The following is a 20860-nucleotide window of genomic DNA, read 5'->3' on the forward strand; positions in this document are numbered from 1 at the left end:
AATAATCTGTGCTGTGCTGTGCTGCGCTGCGCTGTACTGTGCTGTGTTGTGCTGTTCTGTGCTGTGCGGTTTTGTAATATACTTACTGTTTAGGACCGTCCTCAGTTCTACTGTCCTGCACTACTGTAATTCTATTGTTCTATTCGCTATTATCAGAATCTATTGTAGTATATGTTTCTGCACTGTACTGTTAATCGCTACCTTGTACTGTACATTTACAACGTTCTGCTCTGTACTGTATACGTTTGTTCAGGACTGTACTCTGTTGTACTTTTTATTAATTACTATACTTTACCATGGTGTACTATACTGTACTTTTAGTCTGATTAGTACTGTTCAATTTTGTGCTCTCTCCGTGTGTGTGTTTGCACACACGCACACACACACAACACACACACAACACGCACGCACACACACACATATACACACACGCACGTACACACATATACACACACCACGCACATACACGCGCACGCACGCACACACACGGGAGCGCGCGCCCCCCACACTTTATATCATTGTTTTAGTTTAAAACATATTTGCAATAAAATGTGTTCTGGACGGGATAAAAGAAATATATATTTTTTAATATCAAATGGCCAATAACCATAAAATATTGGACATCAAGTAGGTTAAAATGTACTGGGTGCCGTTAAACAATCATTTTTGTTTCCTTTCAATGAGGGCCTGCATGTAAAACACTCTATACTGAATAGTATTATTGCACATATGTTTAGCGTAACACTGTTTCGCTATATATATTAACATTGATAGAATCGCCTTACATAAATGATTCGACGTAACATAAAGAGCTTCGCCTGTCCCAGTATAGCTATTGTATTTATCGAAATCTCTTTAGTATATATATTTATTATGTAACCATTCATAATAGCTTGTTTATATCAATATTCTTCTAACCGCCATTCACGATATGTTTTAGCTCCTATCGCTAGTCTCGGTAATGTCAGCATATGTTGTTCTTGTGCATTATTCGCTGTGTAAACGTCCAAAAGGCGGGGGTGTTTTTTCTCCACTGTTTAAAGGCACAATATGTTTTTAAAATTGCGACAAACTTGTATGCGACACGTAAACCGTGGTACAGTAACATCTACAGCGAAACTATTTCCATAGGGAATAGGGTAACAAGCAATAATATTTCTCCAGATACTCATATATCCATGCTCAATGAACTTTAAATATGTACCGACATGTATGAGATGGTTGTTGTGCAAAATGGTGTGTGGCCTTTTGGCCTTAAGCTTCAGTCACACATTCAGGATTTTTACTGCCGTCCTTGATAGGACCATTCCCGATTAAAATTTGTCAAAAGTCTGATCAAGATCCTGTGATTCGTAGCGGAAAATCACGACAACAATCAGATATTGTTCAGGAAGCGTCCCGATTCAGCCGTTTCCAGCCGAATTCGTCCCGATTCTCCAGTTCTCAATCCGATTCTGATCCGATTTGTATCTTTCGCATGGTAAAAAACTATCAAATCTGTCCTGACAGCATCCCAATTCTCCCGAATGTGATCCGACAGAGATCAAACAGTGACCCGACAATGAACCGACGCTGACGGAAGACATCCGTTAGAAAACCGTTAGTCACGTGACAGTCCAGATCATGCCCGTTCATCACGACAGCGTCCCGATCCACAGGACACCGTCCAGACACCGTCCAGACAACACAGGACATTGTTACGATTTTGATCCGATACAGCAGAATCTGTCACGACATAGTCACGATTGTAATCCGACTAGACAAAATCGGCTGAGTTTCCCGAATGTTACGGGACGCACCTAACTGTCGGGAGTGCTTGGCCGACCTCTCCGGACCATTCCCGATTCGTAGGACTCTGTTGCGAATGTATACGATTGCGTTCAGACAATGATAGGACATTCCAGATCATTGACGATAGTAATCCGACTTTTTCACTTTTCGTGTCGTAGCGCTGTCTGATCTCAAACGGGAGCCATAATCGGCACTGTGTGAACGCCGCATTAATAAACCTTTACAGACTGGGTACATTAAGTCTATACTCATGTTTTTGTTCATCTGTTAGGGTCCCCTAATGATATATAAATTGTTTTTGAAGATAAATATTGTTAATTACCTGACTCACTTTAAAAGTACATAATTGATTGAATGTTATTTTTTAGGTAAACGTTTCATGGTTTTGAACCTAAAATTACCCCTAATTGTCACAAGGGCTACCAAATATTAGTTTTTATATCCTTTTGTAGTCCAACGAATACATTTTCAGAGCATATCTTGGAACATGGTCACCATGGTCACCACAGGGCATATTCAGAATGCCTCCAATCTTTAAAATGTTCTCTATGATGTCTAGTATGTGTGTGCCAAGTTTCATGCTTTTATAAAAAAAAGGCACGATTCGGTCATTTTTGTCCTGTCCTTTCATTTGGGAGTTTAGTAGGTCGACCTCCAAAGGCAGTTACAGTTTGTTTTTGTTTGACGACACCACTAGAGCATATTGATTTATTAATCATCGGCTATTGGATGTCAAACATTTGATAATTCTGCCATATAGTCTTAGAGCTGCATTCCTTTAATCTCTGTACATGCGAAATAGCAAGAAATTTACATCTGTCAGTGCCATACTAGACAACTGTTTCGTGCCCATAGTAGCGCGTTTCAAGTTTAAGTGGACATACTATAAGCATACTTAAAACACTAAACATAATGATAAACTACATAAAGAAAGCTAAATGTTTGTTTTGTTTAACGACACCACTCGAGCTCATTCATTTATTAATCATCAGCTATCGAATGTCAAACAGTTGTCATTCTGACATATAGTCTTATAAAGAAAACTCGCTCCACGTTTTCACTTAGTAGCATGGGATCTTTTATATGCACCATACCACAGACAAGATAGCACTTACCATGGCCTTTGATATACCAGTCGTGGTGCACTGGCTGAAACGAGAAATATTCCAATGGGCCCATCGACGGGGGTCGATCCCAGACAAACCGCGCATCAAGCGAACACTTTACCACTGGGCTACGCCCCGCAGTCCTGGGACAGGTGTGAGTTAAACAGAGGAAATCAATTTTATTGCAAAAACATTTATATCATATTTTATTTTCAGACACTATAATAACACAGATTCGACATTAACTGTGGAAACAAGACGAGTTAGTGCTTTACAAGACATTCGGAAATATTTCGCCTACATCATGAACGGGGTATTTTAAACTAAACCATGCTTTATTTTTAATATCAAGCATGCTGTTCCCATTGAATACATAAAAAAGTAAAGTTTGTTTTATTTAACGACGCCACTAGAGCACATTGATTTTTTATCTTATCATCGGCTATTGGACGTCAAACATAAGGTCATTCTGACACTGTTTTTTTTTTAGAGGAAACCCGCTGTCGCCACATAGGCTACTCTTTTACGACAAGCAGCAAGGGATCTTTTATTTGCGCTTCCCACAGGCAGGATAGCACAAACCATGGCCTTTGTTGAACCAGTTATGGATCACTGGTCGGCGCAAGTGGTTAACACCTACCCATTGAGCCTTGCGGAGCACTCACTCAGGGTTTGGAGTTGGTATCTGGATTAAAAATCCCATGCCTCGACTGGGATCCGAACCCAGTACCTAACAGCCTGTAGACCGATGACCTAACCACGACGCCACCGAGGCCGGTCCCACTGAATATAAGCACGAACGAAAGACAAATGTGTTTTCCAAATAGGTTGAATAACAATATTGTTCTGTTTAAGACCTTACTGTCTATATATACTGAGTTGACATAAACAGTAACAACAGAAATAGGTTGAATAACAATATTGTTCTGTTTAAGACCTTACTGTCTATATATACTGAGTTGACATAAACAGTAACAGCAGAGTGATTGTATCTCAAACTCTCATCTATAGTGTCCGGAATTCATTCATTCATTTCAATTTCGTGCTTATATCCAATTAAGTTTGAACCACGCTGTCCTGGGCACACACCTCAGTTATCTGGGCTGGCTGTCCAGGACAGTGAGTTAGTGTAGTGACGTTACACCTACCCACTGAGTTGTTAAAACGCGCTCTAGATGGAAACCGGTACCGGGCTGCAAACCCACTACCGACCAGCCTTATGTCTGATGGATTAACCACGACACCACCGTTACATTCAGTCCTACATTAATCTTTGTATGGTATACAGACATCACTATATTAGTAATAAATTAAATTTAATCTATAATATCATGTGATCCTTTATTTATTTCTATCTGAAAATGATGACGCAGTTTAATCATTTATTTTATCTTTTATCTTCAGGTAAATCTTAGCTATAAGAGAATAACTGATCTAGATGCACGGCTGGTCATTAGGCTGACGGGTTACATTGTAGCAGAGGTGTGTATTTGTATATACAATGAATTACAGCTGTTAAATACAACTTCATAATGTGAAAAAAACTACTTGTTCCTAGAAGTTGAAAATTCAGTATTACATATGACAGACACTCATGTCGTTATATCATAATCATGTCTCATAAGTATGCATGCAATAACAGTAACGTAGCATCAGTCAAGCAAATCAAGTTATTCACAATTTAAATATGCAAATTACTTATTGACAACTGGAACTACTTTTTCCCCGATACAAAACCACACGACAACACAGTTACCGTCATCAAAAATCGTAATTCTGCACAAAACAGAGTCAAAGCAATATTTTGACAAGGTCGTGACTGTTACAACGAAGTACTGTCATGTGCTAACAATCCACTGAACAACACAGCCGTCATGTTCTGCCGGTAGTACTAAACCAAATAACACCCGACTGGGTCAAAGTTCGAGGGAAACTTAACTTTTGATACAGCACTAAATACCACAAGTCCTGTCATTGGTGATAAATGTGAGTGTGTTTGTTGTAAAAAAAAAAGTTTTATCTTGGCAAAAAATGTATGTAATTTGATTTCATCTAGTACCACTGTCAAGTAGCCGTATGCCTGAAACATGTATGGGGTATCTCTAAAAACAAGTACTCACATTTTGTGTGGAACTAGGGTGGTCATAGACGCTACCCATTATCTCTGAAATGAGCAGCTTAATCCCCAATGTTTTTCTGATTGACTTAAAGGGTGAGGGGTGATAGTATTTTTATTACCCATATGGGCTCAAATATACAGGGTAATATTTTTTTCGATCTCTGCACAGTGTGCAGATTGTTTCTACAGCCACTGATTGGCTGGCTTAAAAATCATGACGTTTGGTTGGTTGCTTGCCATGGCCGGAACTTCACTTTAATTCATATGTTTCCATTCATGAGTCAGATTACACATACGTTATACGATCTACAAAGATTTACAAAAACAAATGGGACTCATTTGTTTCGTAAATATGAAATGGTATATTTTCATAAACAGCGGCTTTAGTAATATATAGAAATAATTATTTTCAAATGCAAATACAGTTGTATTGTTTTGTACTTTAAACATTTAGCTGTAAAATGAATTCCGTTATGCTATGACGTCACTTACATTATATCATGTAATGCGCGTAATACTATATAACGTAATGACTGATGGCTTTGTTATAGACTGCATAAGAATATTTACATTAAAAATCAGTTAAAATTGACAATAGTTAATAAAGAGAATAACCAACTCGCTGCTCGTGAATGAATGTTGTAACTCGTAGCTCGTTAGTTATTCTCTAAATATAGGGCCTATATGGCGTCGTTCAACAACTACGTGACGCTTTAAAGTGCGAACCACGTTGTTAACAATTACGATAAATTACTCTCTTACTTTTAATTCCCAATATATATTCCTCACATTTCGCCAAGACAGAAATCGTGGAAAAAACGTTACAATGACACAGATTCCACATACCAGATTGCATTATATCATAATCAACGCATGTCATGACGTGTAGAAACGTCACATCTTTCTATCCCACCGTTCAATAATTACGTAACGCTCAAAAGTTCGAACCACATTGTTGCCTATGATAAATTACTTACCTACCTCTACTTACCGTTAGATTTCCCCCACATTTTGTCCAGACAGAAATCTTGAAAAAACTATTATAATCACACAGATTTCACATACTAAATTGTAATCATGTCACCTAATGCTATATCGACTTCGCTGAGATCTTTTGGAGAAAAAGCCTATGATTTTTCACCGAGTGCTATTTTTGTTTTACTGGAATACTTTTCAAGACAGATGGAAACCTTCGAACAATGTGACGCAATTTATATGACGTCATGACAATTGCTTTATTCCATAACTCGATGGAACGAGTCATGTACGTACGTTATATTTTCGTGTATATTGACTACAGTATATACGTCAATACAGCGTACACGCATGACTCGTTCCATCGAGTGGTACTAACTAATCACACTGTCACCCATATATGGGTTTAGAATATCAGTGTCTATATATTCAATGTGTTTCTGGTCGTCTTAATATTTGTAAGAAGCCAAAACAAAATGTATCAAATGAAAACAGAGACATAAATAGAAACTCTTTAAGGTCATTTTTTATTTTTTGCCTTTTTAAATCTCAATTAACAGACACGAGCTCAATCTCCATGGACCGAAAACGATGTTGATATGACGTCATCAGGCGGTGAGGTCAATAGTCTTACAACGGTGGAGAACTTGAAAGCATGGGTTGCTAACACGTCACTACCAGATAATGATCACGTAATGCTGTTTACAAGGTGAGGTTTTAGTGTATATGTAGGAGTGGTGGTGTGGTGGTTAAGGCATGGAGGATGACCACCAACGCTGAAGATAATAGAAACCCGAACCCCGCCCATGGTTGGAAGACGAATTAATATACCACATATAATTATTACTGATGCCTCCAGTTACTGACATCATCCGATGTGTATGATAGATGCCCGTCGGTGGGCCCATTGCTCTATTTCTCGTTCTAGCCAGTGCACCGCGACTGATAGATCAAAGGCCGTGGTTTATGTTATCCTGTCTGTGGGATGGTGCATATACAAATACCATATTACTAATGGAAAAATGTAGTGGGGTTTCCTATCTGAGGCTATATGTCAAAATACCAAATGTTAAACAAAACAAACTTTAAACTTTTCGTTTTGACGCAAATGCCATTACCAGATATTTATATGACCTGACCTTGCAGAGCATCGCGGGAAAAAAAGGATATTTTATTTTCTAAGATAGATTCAAACAATACATTTTCTTACACACCCGTTCGTGAGAATACCATGTGTTATTTATGATTACACATACTTGTTTACACACGTACCTGTGTTAACAATTTCAAGACTTACGACTGGCTGCTCCTAGGTGATTACCAGGTCATCAGTGTCATACGTCCAATAAAACACTAGCGCGATGGAAATCGATTACATTGTGACATATAGTAAACCTGACAATCATGGGTCTGTGACTCGTAAAACTGCATCCTAACCAGACGCGTGCGACGCGAGCGATTTTCTTTTAGAAACTATTAATTTCAATTGCTGTATCCTAACCGCACGCGTACGGCGCGACAGATTGATGTAGTCGAGCGCGCGGCAAAATACCGATAGGAATTGTTTCTGTTTTTGTCGCGCGACACGAGCGACAAACATATATTAACTAATCAAACAACTTTTACTGGGCAGTTTCAACTGTTGATAACAATTTTAAAAAGAAGACTGTCGTTATGGTCGCGTCTGGTTAGGATATAAATATTGTCGTGCTTAAAGCTGTATCCTAACCGGCCGCGAGCGATGCGAGCGATTATTTTAGAAATCATTGCTTTCAATTGCCGCATCCTAACCGCACGCGTACGGCGCGACATAATTATCGAGCGATGCGAGCGATTATTTTAGAATTCATTGCTTTCAATTGCCGCATCCTAACCGCACGCGTACGGCGCGACATAATTATCGAGCGATGCGAGCGATTATTTTAGAAATCATTGCTTTCAATTGCCGCATCCTAACCGCACGCGTACGGCGCGACATAATTATCGAGCGATGCGAGCGATTATTTTAGAATTCATTGCTTTCAATTGCCGCATCCTAACCGCACGCGTACGGCGCGACATAATTATCGAGCGATGCGAGCGATTATTTTAGAATTCATTGCTTTCAATTGCCGCATCCTAACCGCACGCGTACGGCGCGACATAATTATCGAGCGAGCGCGAGCGATTATTTTAGAAATCATTGCTTTCAATTGCCGCATCCTAACCGCACGCGTACGGCGCGACATAATTATCGAGCGATGCGAGCGATTATTTTAGAAATCATTGCTTTCAATTGCCGCATCCTAACCGCACGCGAACGACGCGACATAATTATCCGTCGCGCCGTACGCATGCGTTTAGGATACGGCGATTGAAATAAATGGTTTCTAAAAAAAAGCTGTATCCTAACCGCACGCGTGCGACGCGACATATAAATCTGTCGCGTCGTGCGCGTGCAGTTAGGATGCGGCAATTGAAATCAATGATTTCTAAAATAATCGCTCGCATCGCTCGTGTCACTCGCGGCCGGTTAGGATACAGCTTTAGGATACTGCTTTAGTTAGCTACAAGTGCAACTGCTGTAAATAAGTTTTAGTCGAAAAAGATGCTTAAAATCTGGTTTTTGAGGATATGTAAGAGATAGAATAATACATTTGTGTCCGTTAGATATCATTTGTCTCACAACTCGTTGTTTAAAAACGTATCAAACTCGCTTTCGCTCGTTGGATACATTTTAAAACAACTCGTTGTGAAATAAATAGTATCTAACGGCCACTTATGTATTATTCTCTATATACCAAGTTCAATGTCACCGTCAAAGAAAACTGTAAAGGAATGAAGGAACCTTTCATGAATAAATGCATCACCATCACAATTAAAATATACTGAACAGCAAAAGAAACGCAAGTTATAATAACAATACGAATGGTATTTATTTTTAGATAGCATTGTGCAAAACTGATGTAAACTAATGAAATTTTTATTTAAGCCAAAAGTTCAAGGAATGTTAATAGGCATCAGTCATAAATGATAACAAGGGCAGACAACCCATACAGAGTAATCAATAATCAATATCGTGTATGTCCACCATTTGCATTCACAACTTCGAAACACCTTCTGTACATGGAATGGATAAGTGGAAGGGTCTGAAGTATGATTGCCTGAAGCTGAGCTGCATTTCTTGGTCTTGGACGAACTGGATCAATTCTTCTTTTCAGCTCGTCCCATAAATGTTCAATTGGATTTAAGTCGGCACTGAGGGCTGACAAAGGCAAAATTCTGATGTTATGCTGCTGTAAGAAGTGAACCGTAGCCCGAGCTGTGTGTGGTCTGGCGTTATCATGCTGGAACGTGTATTGCGGATGACGAGCAAAAAAAGGCACTATATAGGGTCTAAGGGCCTGATCAATGTAACGCTGAGCTGTAATACCATTACCCCTTCCCGGACCAATATTCTGGAAGACAACTGGGCCAAGTCTTTGATTCAGGCCAATTGCAGCCCATATCATAACACTTGGACCACCCCATGAATCTCTTTCCATCACACACTGATCATCATAACGATGTCCACGTCTGCGCCATATTCGAACTATTCCATCAGCATGGAATATACAAACCCGACGGTCATCTGTAAAGATCACATGTCTCCACTGCTGATAACGCCAATTCCAGTGAAATGTGGCCCACTGTAAACGGTTCTGTCGGTGCTGCTGAGTCAAAATGGGACGACGGGCAGGACGACGACAACTGAGAGTGTTTATATGGAGTCTATGTCTAACTGTGTCACCACTGATGGGTCGGTTGTGGACTCCAATTGTCTGTCGAGCTGTTTCATTGGTTGTAAAGAATGGATCGCGAAGATGCAAGCGATGAATATGTCTGTCCTGTCGTTGGGTGGTGACACAAGGACGGCCACTTCGTGGAAGGTCAGCAGTACTGTTAGTGGTGACAAAACGATCTTGCAGACGATAAGTGGTTGTGATGTTAACGTTAAAAGCATTGGCAACATTACTAACGCGTTCACCTGCCTGTAGGCGTCCGACTGCTTATTCCCGCTGTTGTGAGGTAAGTCTTGGCATATTCGTACGACATAAATATTGATGAATTAAAAAAAGAAAAAAAAGAAGGGTATTTTTATACCCTATCGTGTCATGAACAAAGCATGCTTTTTGATTTTCACAAGAATCTCTTACTTGACAATCCATGACATTTTTCTATGGTATGTTTTGATGATATGCTTCAACCGTAAATGCGAACAAAACGAAATGAAAACTGTTACAAGGCACGATTTGCTTCAAAATACACCCATTACATTATATGCAGGTGAAAAATCTAACTTTTCAATTAATTTTTAGCCTCTTTAAAAAACTTGCATTTCTTTTGCTGTTGAGTATATTTTAGTACAGTATGATTCAATACATTGAACAATCCAAACAATTCTAGAAAAAAGGACACGAATTAAAAAAACAACAAAAACAACAACAACAAAACAAACAAATGCAAATAACAAAAAACAAATGCAAATAAAAACAAACAAAACATAACTCCCTCCCCCCAACAAGAAAGAAACACCAACCCCCACCGTCCAAATAAATAAAAATAAACCCCTACCGAAACAATATCCCCAACTGCCTACCCCATAAAAAGGTTAACTAGAAATCTGTTATATTCATTTTAATTTATAAACACATTTATGTTATTATATAACTTACAGGTACAAAGTAGAAGTTGTTAACTAACATACATGAGTACACGGGTTTTAGTAAATTATGTGTAACTTGTGTGTCATTTAGGTATGATTTGTACAGGATTGTAAACGGAACCAATGGAACCACCAGAGCAAGAACTAGACTCGGTTAGTATATATATATATATATCTTCTCTCTCTCTCTTCTTAGTTCTCTCTCTCTCTCTCTCTCTCTCTCTCTCTCTCTCTCTCTCTCTCTCTCTCTCTCTCTCTCTCTCTCTCTCTCTCTCTCTCTCTCTCCGTCTTCTCTCTCTCTCTCTCTCTCCCTCTCCTCTCTCTCTAGTCTCTCTCTCTCTCTCTCTCTCTCTCTCTCTCTCTCTCTCTCTCTCTCTCTCTCTCTCTCTCTCTCTCTCTCTCTCTCTCTCTCTCTCTCTCTCTCTCTCTCTCTCTCTCTCTCTTCTGTATCTTTGTGTCTGTCTCTCTGTCTCTGTCTGTCTGTCTGTCTGTCTCTCTCTCTCTTTTTCTTAGTTCTCTCTATCCGTGTTCTCTCTTCATACTGTATCTTTGTCTCTGTCTATGTCTCTGTCTTTCTGTCTCTATCTGTCTGTTTGTCTCTATTTCTCATTATAACCGCCACTGGTTTATCAGTGGTATGTGCTATCCTGTCTGCGAGAAAGTGCATATAAAAATACAATGAGACTACGAGTCAAAAATGACCAAATGTTTAACATCCAATAGCCGATGATAAATACATGAATGTACACTAGTGGTTTTGTTAAAACAAACCCATTTTTAACTTTCTCAAATTTTCTCCCACTGTCTTTCTATCTCTCATTGGTGTATGTGATAATTAAATTATCACATCTTATTCAACTACCTATAATCCAGTCCGGAATAAAGTAAAATGAACTCCATTTACTAATAGTTAATTACAGTGCTAGTTGTGAATTCCAATTTTCTTTATATATATATACATGTATATATATATATATATATATATATATACAGTAGAATCTCATTGGCTCGAACACTGTCGGTGCATCAAAGTCTGTTCGACCCATCGGGTAGTTCGAACCATGCATTCGGCCGTTGTCGGGTGCTTCTGTAACACAACAATCAATCGGACAACCTCGCATGTTTCCGTCAAACCGGCTTGGGCGAGATGATCCGATTGACCCATGAATTGATTGGTGTTACTTGCAAGGTTCATTCATCTAACGATTACCGCATTACAATTGCAAGATAATTACCGACAGGTGCTAAATAAACAACACGATAAGCGTGAAAGGGTAGACGAAAATATTATACATAAATTATTTTTTATCTTTCTTCGGATAAACGTAGCTGTTCGAGCTAAATATGTTTAATTTTACAGTTCGGACCAATAAACTGGTTCGAGAGAAAGCTTCTGTTCGACCCCAGGGGTATTCGACCAATCAGCACCAAAATAAAGGGGTTTAATAGAGAGAAAAATCGGGACTTTGTTCTTGGTTCGAGAATACCAGTAGGTTCGACCGTAGGGTGTTCGAACCAATGAGATTCTACTGTATATATATATATATATATATATATATATATATATATATATATATAAAAACGATATTTTATAAAATCAAACACTTTTCTTCTTTCCCTATTGCCTGTGCGTTTCTTTTTTGAAGAAAAGTGTTTTTTTGTACAATGTTGCTAAATGCCCATGTTTGTTAATGTTCCTGAAATGGGACAGCATGCCCAAATGTACCCTAAAACAAATTTAACGCACGTTGTGGCACATTGTGCGACAATTGCAGGAAATCGGCGTGAAATGATTTTGGCGAATGCACGTGAAACTCGGGGACACGATTGGGGTAGTGATGGGTATTTAAAGCTGCAATGCTCGCAATGATGCCTCATTTCCATTTCGACGTAGACGAGTTACAAGATGCCAAGACTAAGCCTGCCGAATCGAAACACTGCAATAGGCTGCCTCCAATTACGTGAATCGCAGTCAGCAGTCGCACGCCACATGAACGTCCATCAAAGCACCATTTCACGTCTCTGGGACATGTACCAGCAGTTTCAATCAGCTGAAGACCGGCCCAGAAGTGAAAGACCTCGCATAACAACTGCAGCACAAGGTCGCTACATCCGGGTTCTGCACTTGCGTCACCGAACTGCCACAGCAACCAACACTGCTGGACGCATACCTGGTTTGAGAAGGGTGTCTGCACAAACCATTCGGAACCGACTTCGAGACGCTGGTTTACGAGCTAGGAGACCGTATGTTGGCCCCGTCCTGCGACGTCAGCATCGACATTTACGTGTTGGTTGGTGCACGAATGTACAGGGGTGGAACTTGGGAAACTGGCGGCCAGTATGGTTCAGCGACGAGTCACGTTTCCGTCTACCACGACGTGATGGACGACAACGTGTTTACAGACGCCGCAATGAACGTTTTGCCAACAACTGCGTCACCCAAGTTGGCAGATTCGGTGGAGGGAGTGTCATGATGTGGGGAGCCATCTCATACACTGGCAGAGGTGAACTTGTGTTCGTACAAGGCAACCTGACAGTTGTACGTCAGCGTGACCCGGAGCCTCAGACGCTTGTGCAACTGTAACATGCACTGCAGGAAGAATGGGCTAGGATTCCACGTGCCCGGATTCAGAGACTCATTCAGTCTATGCCAAGGAGATGTCGCGCAGTGATAGCTACTGCTGGTGGCCAAACAAGGTACTCATTTCAGCGCCCTCGTGCGACGCTCTTTGGTGAAGAAAACGCCTCCACTGCAGTCAGTCCATAGCCAGAATATTGTCACGTAGTCATGTCAAATTTGACTGAGATACGATCATAAATAACGAAATTATGCCACTTTGTATTAAAGAGTTAATTCCATGAATATTTCGCCTATGCGTATATAATGTTTTAAATAGTAAAGGGACTGTAACTTTGACATTTCACACCATTAACAGATTTAAAAATTGTAATAAAAAAAAAATGCGACGCCAAAAGCCAAGTTAAATTTTATCTACTTTTGTTTTCTTGAAAAGGTAGGCAATGAAGGAAGGAAATGTTTTATTTCACGACGCACTCAACACATTTTACTTACGTAGGCGTCGGACCTATGGTTAACGACCACACAGATATTGAAAGAGGAAACCCGCTGTCGCCACTTCATGGGCTACTCTTTTCGATTAGCAGCAAGGGATCTTTTATATGCACCATCCCATAGACACCTTTGATGTACCAGTCATGATGCACTGGCTGGAGCGAGAAATAGCCCAATGGGCCCACTAACGGGAATGGACCCCAAACCGACCGCGCATCAAGCGAGCGCTTTACTACTGGGCTACGTCTCGCCCCAAATATATAGAGAGGAAATCCGCTGTCGCCACTTCATAGCAGCAAGGGATCTTTTATATACACCATCCCACAGACAGGATAGTACGTATTACGGCCTTTGTTACACCAGTTGTGGAGCAATGGATGGAACGAGAAATAGCCCAATGGGGCCACCGACGGGGATAGATCCTAAACCGACCGCGCATCAAGCGAGCGCTTTACCACTGGGCTACGTCCCGTCCACAGGTAGGCAATGTGTCCACCATCTTGCTCGTAAACTACCCTCAAACATTTTTGTCCATGATTTCTTCCCATTTACAAAACAATCAATCTTTGGTGTTTAAACAAAAACACACTTTTCCCACCGTCCTCTAGTACAAATACATCCATATTTTTGACATGCAAGAGCCCACCGATCGATCCCCCGGTTTCGGCCACACTGAAGTTCCCAATATAATTGGTGTCTCTTTATAAAAACTCTTCCTGCTACTAAGCAAAACTTCCTGTGGCCTAGGCCCAACTTCCTAGAAACCAACTCAACTGAACTGTAAGGGTTAAATATGAGCTCTGTAATAATAATTATTTAATTCTGGAAAACCCGTTCTAAAAGTGCGTCAAAATTGAATATATCAAATAGAATCTAAAGTAAATTAAACACAAACGACGCTTTAAAGTATAAAAGTCCCATTTCACCGTAAAATCAAAATTGTCCTAGGTAATTTACTGCCCCGGACCACTGGCATCCAGATACCGAGCCCGGGGTGGTCATGCTCGAAACCTTAGTGGTATAGGAGCATGTTAAAAACATTAACTCGAAGACCAAACCGTGAGTGAGTGCTTCGCAAGGCTCATTGGGTAGGTGTAAACCACTTGCACCGACCAGTGATCCATAACAGTCTCCGTACGTTTTAGCCTATTTCTTATTCAGTAGGATTATCGGGGTTTTTTTGGTCACTATATATATATATATACTAAAAAAAATATAACAAATAGTGGCGTGGTGGTGTATAAATTGATCCAAGCTTTTCCGGAGAATCTACAATATTTCTTTTCTTTTGTTCCTTAACGTTAGGAATTGCTTACATGTCTACAATCTGCAAATCAGAAGGGCAAAGTACATCTGTAATCGAAGATGGAGGATTTCAGCGGATACACACTGCGGCTCATGAACTTGGACACTGGTAAGTTAACCTGCATTTTTCATTTCTTAAAGTGTCAGTATGTGTTGGTGGTCCGGGTATACATCTTTCCAACACAAAAGGATCATATTTGACTTTACTTCCCCTTTAAGATAAAAGTTAGACTGACTGAAAACCAGACCCTCAGATCCAGTCAGGTTATTCCTGGCTTTAAGTAATATTTTATTCATCCAGTCAAAGCACTGATACCGAAAACATTTCAGCGAATCTATACATTCTATTCAGAACATTTCGGCAGATTTTAAAGAGAGAGAGAGAGAGAGAGAGAGAGAGAGAGAGAGAGAGAGAGAGAGAGAGAGAGAGAGAGAGAGAGAGAGAGAGAGAGATTTGGACAAACAGTCAGAGACCCACTACCTCAACACAGACTATTCCGGTAGGAAGAGGTCTTTATATACAGTTTCTCCATAGACAGGGCACATACCGATGCCTTGATGTACAGGTTGTGCGACACTGGTTGAGTGTGGGGAAACCCCATGTCGTCAAGAGGGCGATATATCCTCCGATCAATCGTACCTCAGACGAGTGCTCTTCAACTGAGCTACACCCCGCCCCCATATAGAAACATGATAGGCATTTATATGTACAATAATGTAGCGCTCACTGAATGACAGCATCAGACCTTCGTTTTTGACGAGCGCGGGCGCTATCACGCCCGTAAACCCCCGTCAACTCAATCTGACGAGCGCGAAATAACGCGCCACTAAATTGAACAATTCACACTTGTATTTTGTTGTAACTCTGCCATTTTAATTGTTTATTGAATCCAATCCACAACGCCACAAACCTTTCCATTCTGTTCACAATGAACTTCCTAGAATACTTTTTATAAATTGAAACACGATTGGTTGTTTATCTTTACATTGAGCCAATCAGCTAGGAGTTCACTTATTATTAAGATCTCGTCGGTTTTGTTTTGTTTAATTTCGTACAATGCAGGTAATGATCGCGAAATTTATTTTACACTGTCGTCGTTTTGGTCACGTACAGAAAAAAATATTAGGTGCGTTGTCCAATAATTCTATGTGTACAATGTTTATACATGTTGATATCACAGTAAACGCGTACACCAACAAAAACTAATTTAGTAAAGCAGGTTTTGTTTTCGTTAATAGCATAGCGACATACTCCAGATATTTCTACTTTCTGTTTCACGATACTGCCACATGATTTAAAGCCAAGGACATTGACCTTGGTAGAGTCGGATTTTTAGTACATGTGATCGGTTGACAGGCACCTGAAACACACATACACCGATTTAATTTCAACTCAGTAATTCGAATTTACCAACTGTAACGCATGTATTTTTTACCACATGTGGTTTTGTTGTTTTTTTTTGGGGGGGGGGGGGGGTTGGGTTTTTTTTTGGGGGGGGGGGGGGTTGGGTTTTTTTATGGGTTGCTATGATTTGAGTTAGTAGTATAATAAATGCCGTGTTAACTACAGTACACCGATAATGAAAGTTAATCCTGTTTGTAAAAATATATATTTATACAAATTGTAGTAAGATATGTTTGGGTACAAAACAATAGATGTTGACATTTTCTTTGTTATGACATTATTTGCTTTTAAATAGAGAATTTGAGGTACATAACATGTATATTATGATATCATGATAAATGTGATAACCCTGTGCCATGTGGTTGTTACACTTTGAATTTGTTTAGTTTAAATGATTTACAAATAGGCCTACTGACATTATTTTTTGTGAGAGTTTTATTAGACATTTTACAGTTAGAATTCTTAATAACAATACCATAGTTGTTACAATGTCAATTCACATTCACTTCACAGGCTTGTGTCCATGGAGAAATCATATCATTCTGCGATGAAGACTAAAATTATTGTACTTGTTTTAAATAAAACAAAATAAGCACAAACATATCAGTTTCAATTCTTTATCCATAAATAGTTAACAGATTATCATGATTCAGAATTTTAATGCAACATGATATGCATATAATACATAAGAAATCGATAAATGTGTTCATGGTGTTTCTTTTTCTTGTGTAAGACTGCAATGGCCCATTCCTTCATCTTTGAGAAGAACCATCATATTAGTTAAATTAGGATATTTATTTTGAACACACAAAACATTAACTCTTAATATATTTAATTTAAAAATAATTACTCCTCAAACTTAATCATGTTTATGGGTGCAATTCCTCCCGGTCTCTTGCCTCTAATTCTGATTATTTTGAGGGGTGCCATTTTTCCCTCCTCTGCATTTTGAGGAGTGTGATTTCCACCCCCTCGTAAGCATTTTGAGGGTACTCCTGGGTTTTTCAAAAACGAACGTCTGCAACATCGACTTTACCCCCCCCCCCCCCCCCACCCACACTTAATTGTGTTTACTAAGCATAACACATTCATTGACTGCATGTTGCAGATTTTGTATCCGTGTTTCTTTCACCTCTTTTGTTTTTACTTGAATTGTTTTATATAAGTTTGAAATATTGTTTCTGTTTTTTTCCCCTTTGTTTTATTCTTGATGTTTGTTTTATTTGTTATTCAGTTTGGGATCTAAACACGATGGTGATACCAACACATGCACAGGAGAAGACCAATACATCATGGCTGCTACTAGCAGAACTAGAACAGATCCTGACATGACCAACCCCTGGCTGTTCTCGTCCTGCTCAGTTTCGTACTTCAAGAATCTGTTGACATCACTAATGAAAACAAGGTGAGTTCCCATGAACTCTCTCTGTCTCTCTGGTTCTCTCTCTCTCTCTCTCTCTCTCTCTCTCTCTCTCTCTCTCTCTCTCTCTCTCTCTCTCTCTCTCTCATATTACATACACACGCACACACACACACACACGCACGCACACAAAGAAAGATACAGAAATAGAGAGAGAGGGAGGGAGGGAGGGAGGAGGGAATGAAATGTTTTATTTAACGACGCACTCAACACATTTTATGTACGGTTATATGGCGTCGGACATATGATTAAGGACCAAAAAGATAGTAAGAAAGGAATCTGACTGTCGCCACTTCATGGACTACTCTTTTCAATTAGCAGCAGAGAGAGAGAGAGAGAGAGAGAGAGAGAGAGAGAGAGAGAGAGAGAGAGAGAGAGAGAGAGAGAGAGAGAGAGAGAGAGAGAGAGAGAGAGACAGAGAGACAGACAGAGAGAGAGAGAGCAGAGAGAGAGAGAGAGAGAGAGAGAGAGAGAGAGAGAGAGAGACAGAGACAGAGACAGACAGAGAGAGAGCGATGTACACGTTAGCTGGTGACTGAGTGGTTGGTTAGATGGTGACTGAGTGGTTGGTTGGTTAGATGTGATTGAGTGGTTGGTTGGTTAGATGGTGTCTGAGTGGTTGGTTGGTTTGATGGTGACTGAGTGGTTGGTTAGATGGTGACTGAGTGGTTGGTTGGTTTGATGGTGACTGAGTGGTTGGTTAGATGGTGACTGAGTGGTTGGTTGGTTAGATGGTGACTGAGTGGTTGGTTGGTTAGATGGTGACTGAGTGGTTGTCTGGTTAGATGGAGACTGAGTGGTTGTCTGGTTAGATGGTGACTGAGTGGTTGTCTGACTAGATGGTGACTGAGTAGTTGACGGAATAGTTAATGAATAAGTGGTTGTCTGGTCAGATGGTGAAGGAGTGGTTTTTCTGGTTAGATGGTGACGGAGTGGTTGTTTGGTTATATGGTGAATGAATGGTTGTCGGGTTAAATTGTGACTGAGTGGTTGTCTGGTTAGATTGTGACTGAGTGGTTGTTTGGTTAGATGGTGACTCAGTGGTTGGTTTTCTAGATGGTGAATGAGTGGTTGTCTGGTTAGATGGTGACTGAGTGGTTGTTTGGTTAGATGGTGAAATAGTTGTTGTATGGTTAGATTGTGACTAAGTGGTTGTGTGACTACATGGTGACTGAGTGGTTGTTTGGTTAGATGGTGACTGAGTGGTTGTCTGACTAGATGGTGAATGAGTGGTTGGTTGGTTAAATGGTGACTGAGTGGTTGTGTGACTACATGGTGACTAAGTGGTTGTCTGACTAGATGTGAATGAGTGGTTATTTGGTTAGATGGTGACTGAGTGGTTGTCTGGTTAGATGGTAACTGAGTGGTTGTTTGGTTATATTGTGAATGAGTGGTTGTCTGGTTAGATGGTGACTGAATTGTTGTCTGACTAGATGGTGAATGAGTGGTTGTCTGGTTAGATGGTGAATGAGTGGTTGAGTGGTTGTCTGGTTAGATGGTGAATGAGTGGTTGTGTGGTTAGATGGTGACTGAGTGTTTGTCTGTCTATATGGTGACTGAGTGGTTGACGGGTTAGTTGGTGAATAAGTGGTTGTCTGGTTAGATGGTGACTGAGTGGTTGTTTGGTTAGATGGTGAATGAGTGGTTGTCTGATTAGATGGCGACTGAGTGGTTGTCTTGTTAGATGGTGAATGAGTGGTTGTCTGGTTAGATGGTGACTGAGTGGTTGTCTGACTAGATGGTGTTTGAGTCGTTGATGGGTTAGTTAGTGAATAAGTGGGTGTTTGGTTAGATGGTGACTGAGTTGGTGTTTGGTTAGATGGTGACTGAGTAGTTGTCTGGTTAGATGGTGACTGAGTGGTTGTTTGGTTAGATGGTGTATGATTAACTATCTGGTTTGGTGGTAACTGAGTGGTTGGCTGGTTAGATGGTGACTGAGTGGTTGTCTGGTTAGATGGCGACTGAGTGGTTGTCTGATTAGATGGTGACTGAGTGGTTGTCTGATTAGATGGTGACTGAGTAGTTGTCTGGTTAGATGGTGACTGAGTGGTTGTCTGTCTAGATGGTGACTGAGTGGTTGTCTGACTAGATGATGACTGAGTGGATGACGGGTTAGTTAGTGAATAAGTGGTTGTTTGGTTAGATGGTGTATGATTAGCTATCTGGTTAGCTGACTGAGTGGTGGGCTGGTTAGATGGTGTCTGCTTTGCTAACTAACTAGTTGGCTTGTTGGCTTCAAACAGTTTGCGTCAAACAGAACCGACTGACCGAGTAGCTGATTGGATGGTTGCATGGGTTGCTATTTATGTGTGACTGGATGCACGCCTGCATGGGTGAATGATTCGTTACTTTTTGAGAATTAGGTTCTGGCGCTGTTAAAATTTCAGAATGGATAGAAAAACAATTGATATGACAAATACATTGATGTGTATGTGGATAGGGCTGCAGACCTACGTAACGTCTTTCAGAAATAATTTAGTTTTCATTTGTAATGTAGCTATGGAAAAAAGTGCTTGACACAGAAGGTATCGACAGTCAATGTTCCTCTAGTCTATGACCTGCCAGGACAGATTTACAGCCCTGATGACCAGTGTAAGATTTTACGCGGTCCAGAATCAAAAGTCTGTCAGGTATTGTTCTTGTCATTTTCTTATTGTTAGTTTTAGTACAATAATTACCGTAGCGTTATGTTAAAGTAAAATTCACATAGCTGATATTAGTTTGAGCAGTTTTAAAAATGTCTCTTATATTTGGTCATTGAGTGTTGAAGTTAAATTTTACACTTTTAAATCAAAGTTAATAAAAGATGTTTTGATTTTTAGGTTTTGCTTGTGTTTTGATCATGGTTTTTAATGCCCATATATATGTCTTCGGGATCAGTTCATTCAATTTAACACACTAGAACAGTATGACTTAATAAACGAAATTATTTCAAATAATAACAATATTTGTTGAAATTCACATTTTATTTTCATACAACTG

General features: G+C 39.9%; 1 protein-coding gene across 1 annotated transcript in view; it reads left to right on the forward strand.

The window, feature by feature from the left end:
- LOC121382281 (A disintegrin and metalloproteinase with thrombospondin motifs 6-like) overlaps positions 1 to 20860 on the forward strand; it is a 56382-nt gene that overhangs the window by 14933 nt on the left and 20589 nt on the right. Inside the window, exons 6-12 of the mRNA XM_041511851.1 lie at positions 3114 to 3210; positions 4302 to 4379; positions 6552 to 6700; positions 10767 to 10828; positions 15054 to 15162; positions 17693 to 17863; positions 20376 to 20508. Of these exons, the coding sequence (XP_041367785.1) occupies positions 3114 to 3210; positions 4302 to 4379; positions 6552 to 6700; positions 10767 to 10828; positions 15054 to 15162; positions 17693 to 17863; positions 20376 to 20508 (799 nt within the window). The remainder of the gene's footprint in view (positions 1 to 3113; positions 3211 to 4301; positions 4380 to 6551; positions 6701 to 10766; positions 10829 to 15053; positions 15163 to 17692; positions 17864 to 20375; positions 20509 to 20860) is intronic.

This window comes from Gigantopelta aegis, chromosome 9 (genome assembly GCF_016097555.1).
Source record: "Gigantopelta aegis isolate Gae_Host chromosome 9, Gae_host_genome, whole genome shotgun sequence".
In the NCBI taxonomy this organism is placed as follows: domain Eukaryota; kingdom Metazoa; phylum Mollusca; class Gastropoda; order Neomphalida; family Peltospiridae; genus Gigantopelta; species Gigantopelta aegis.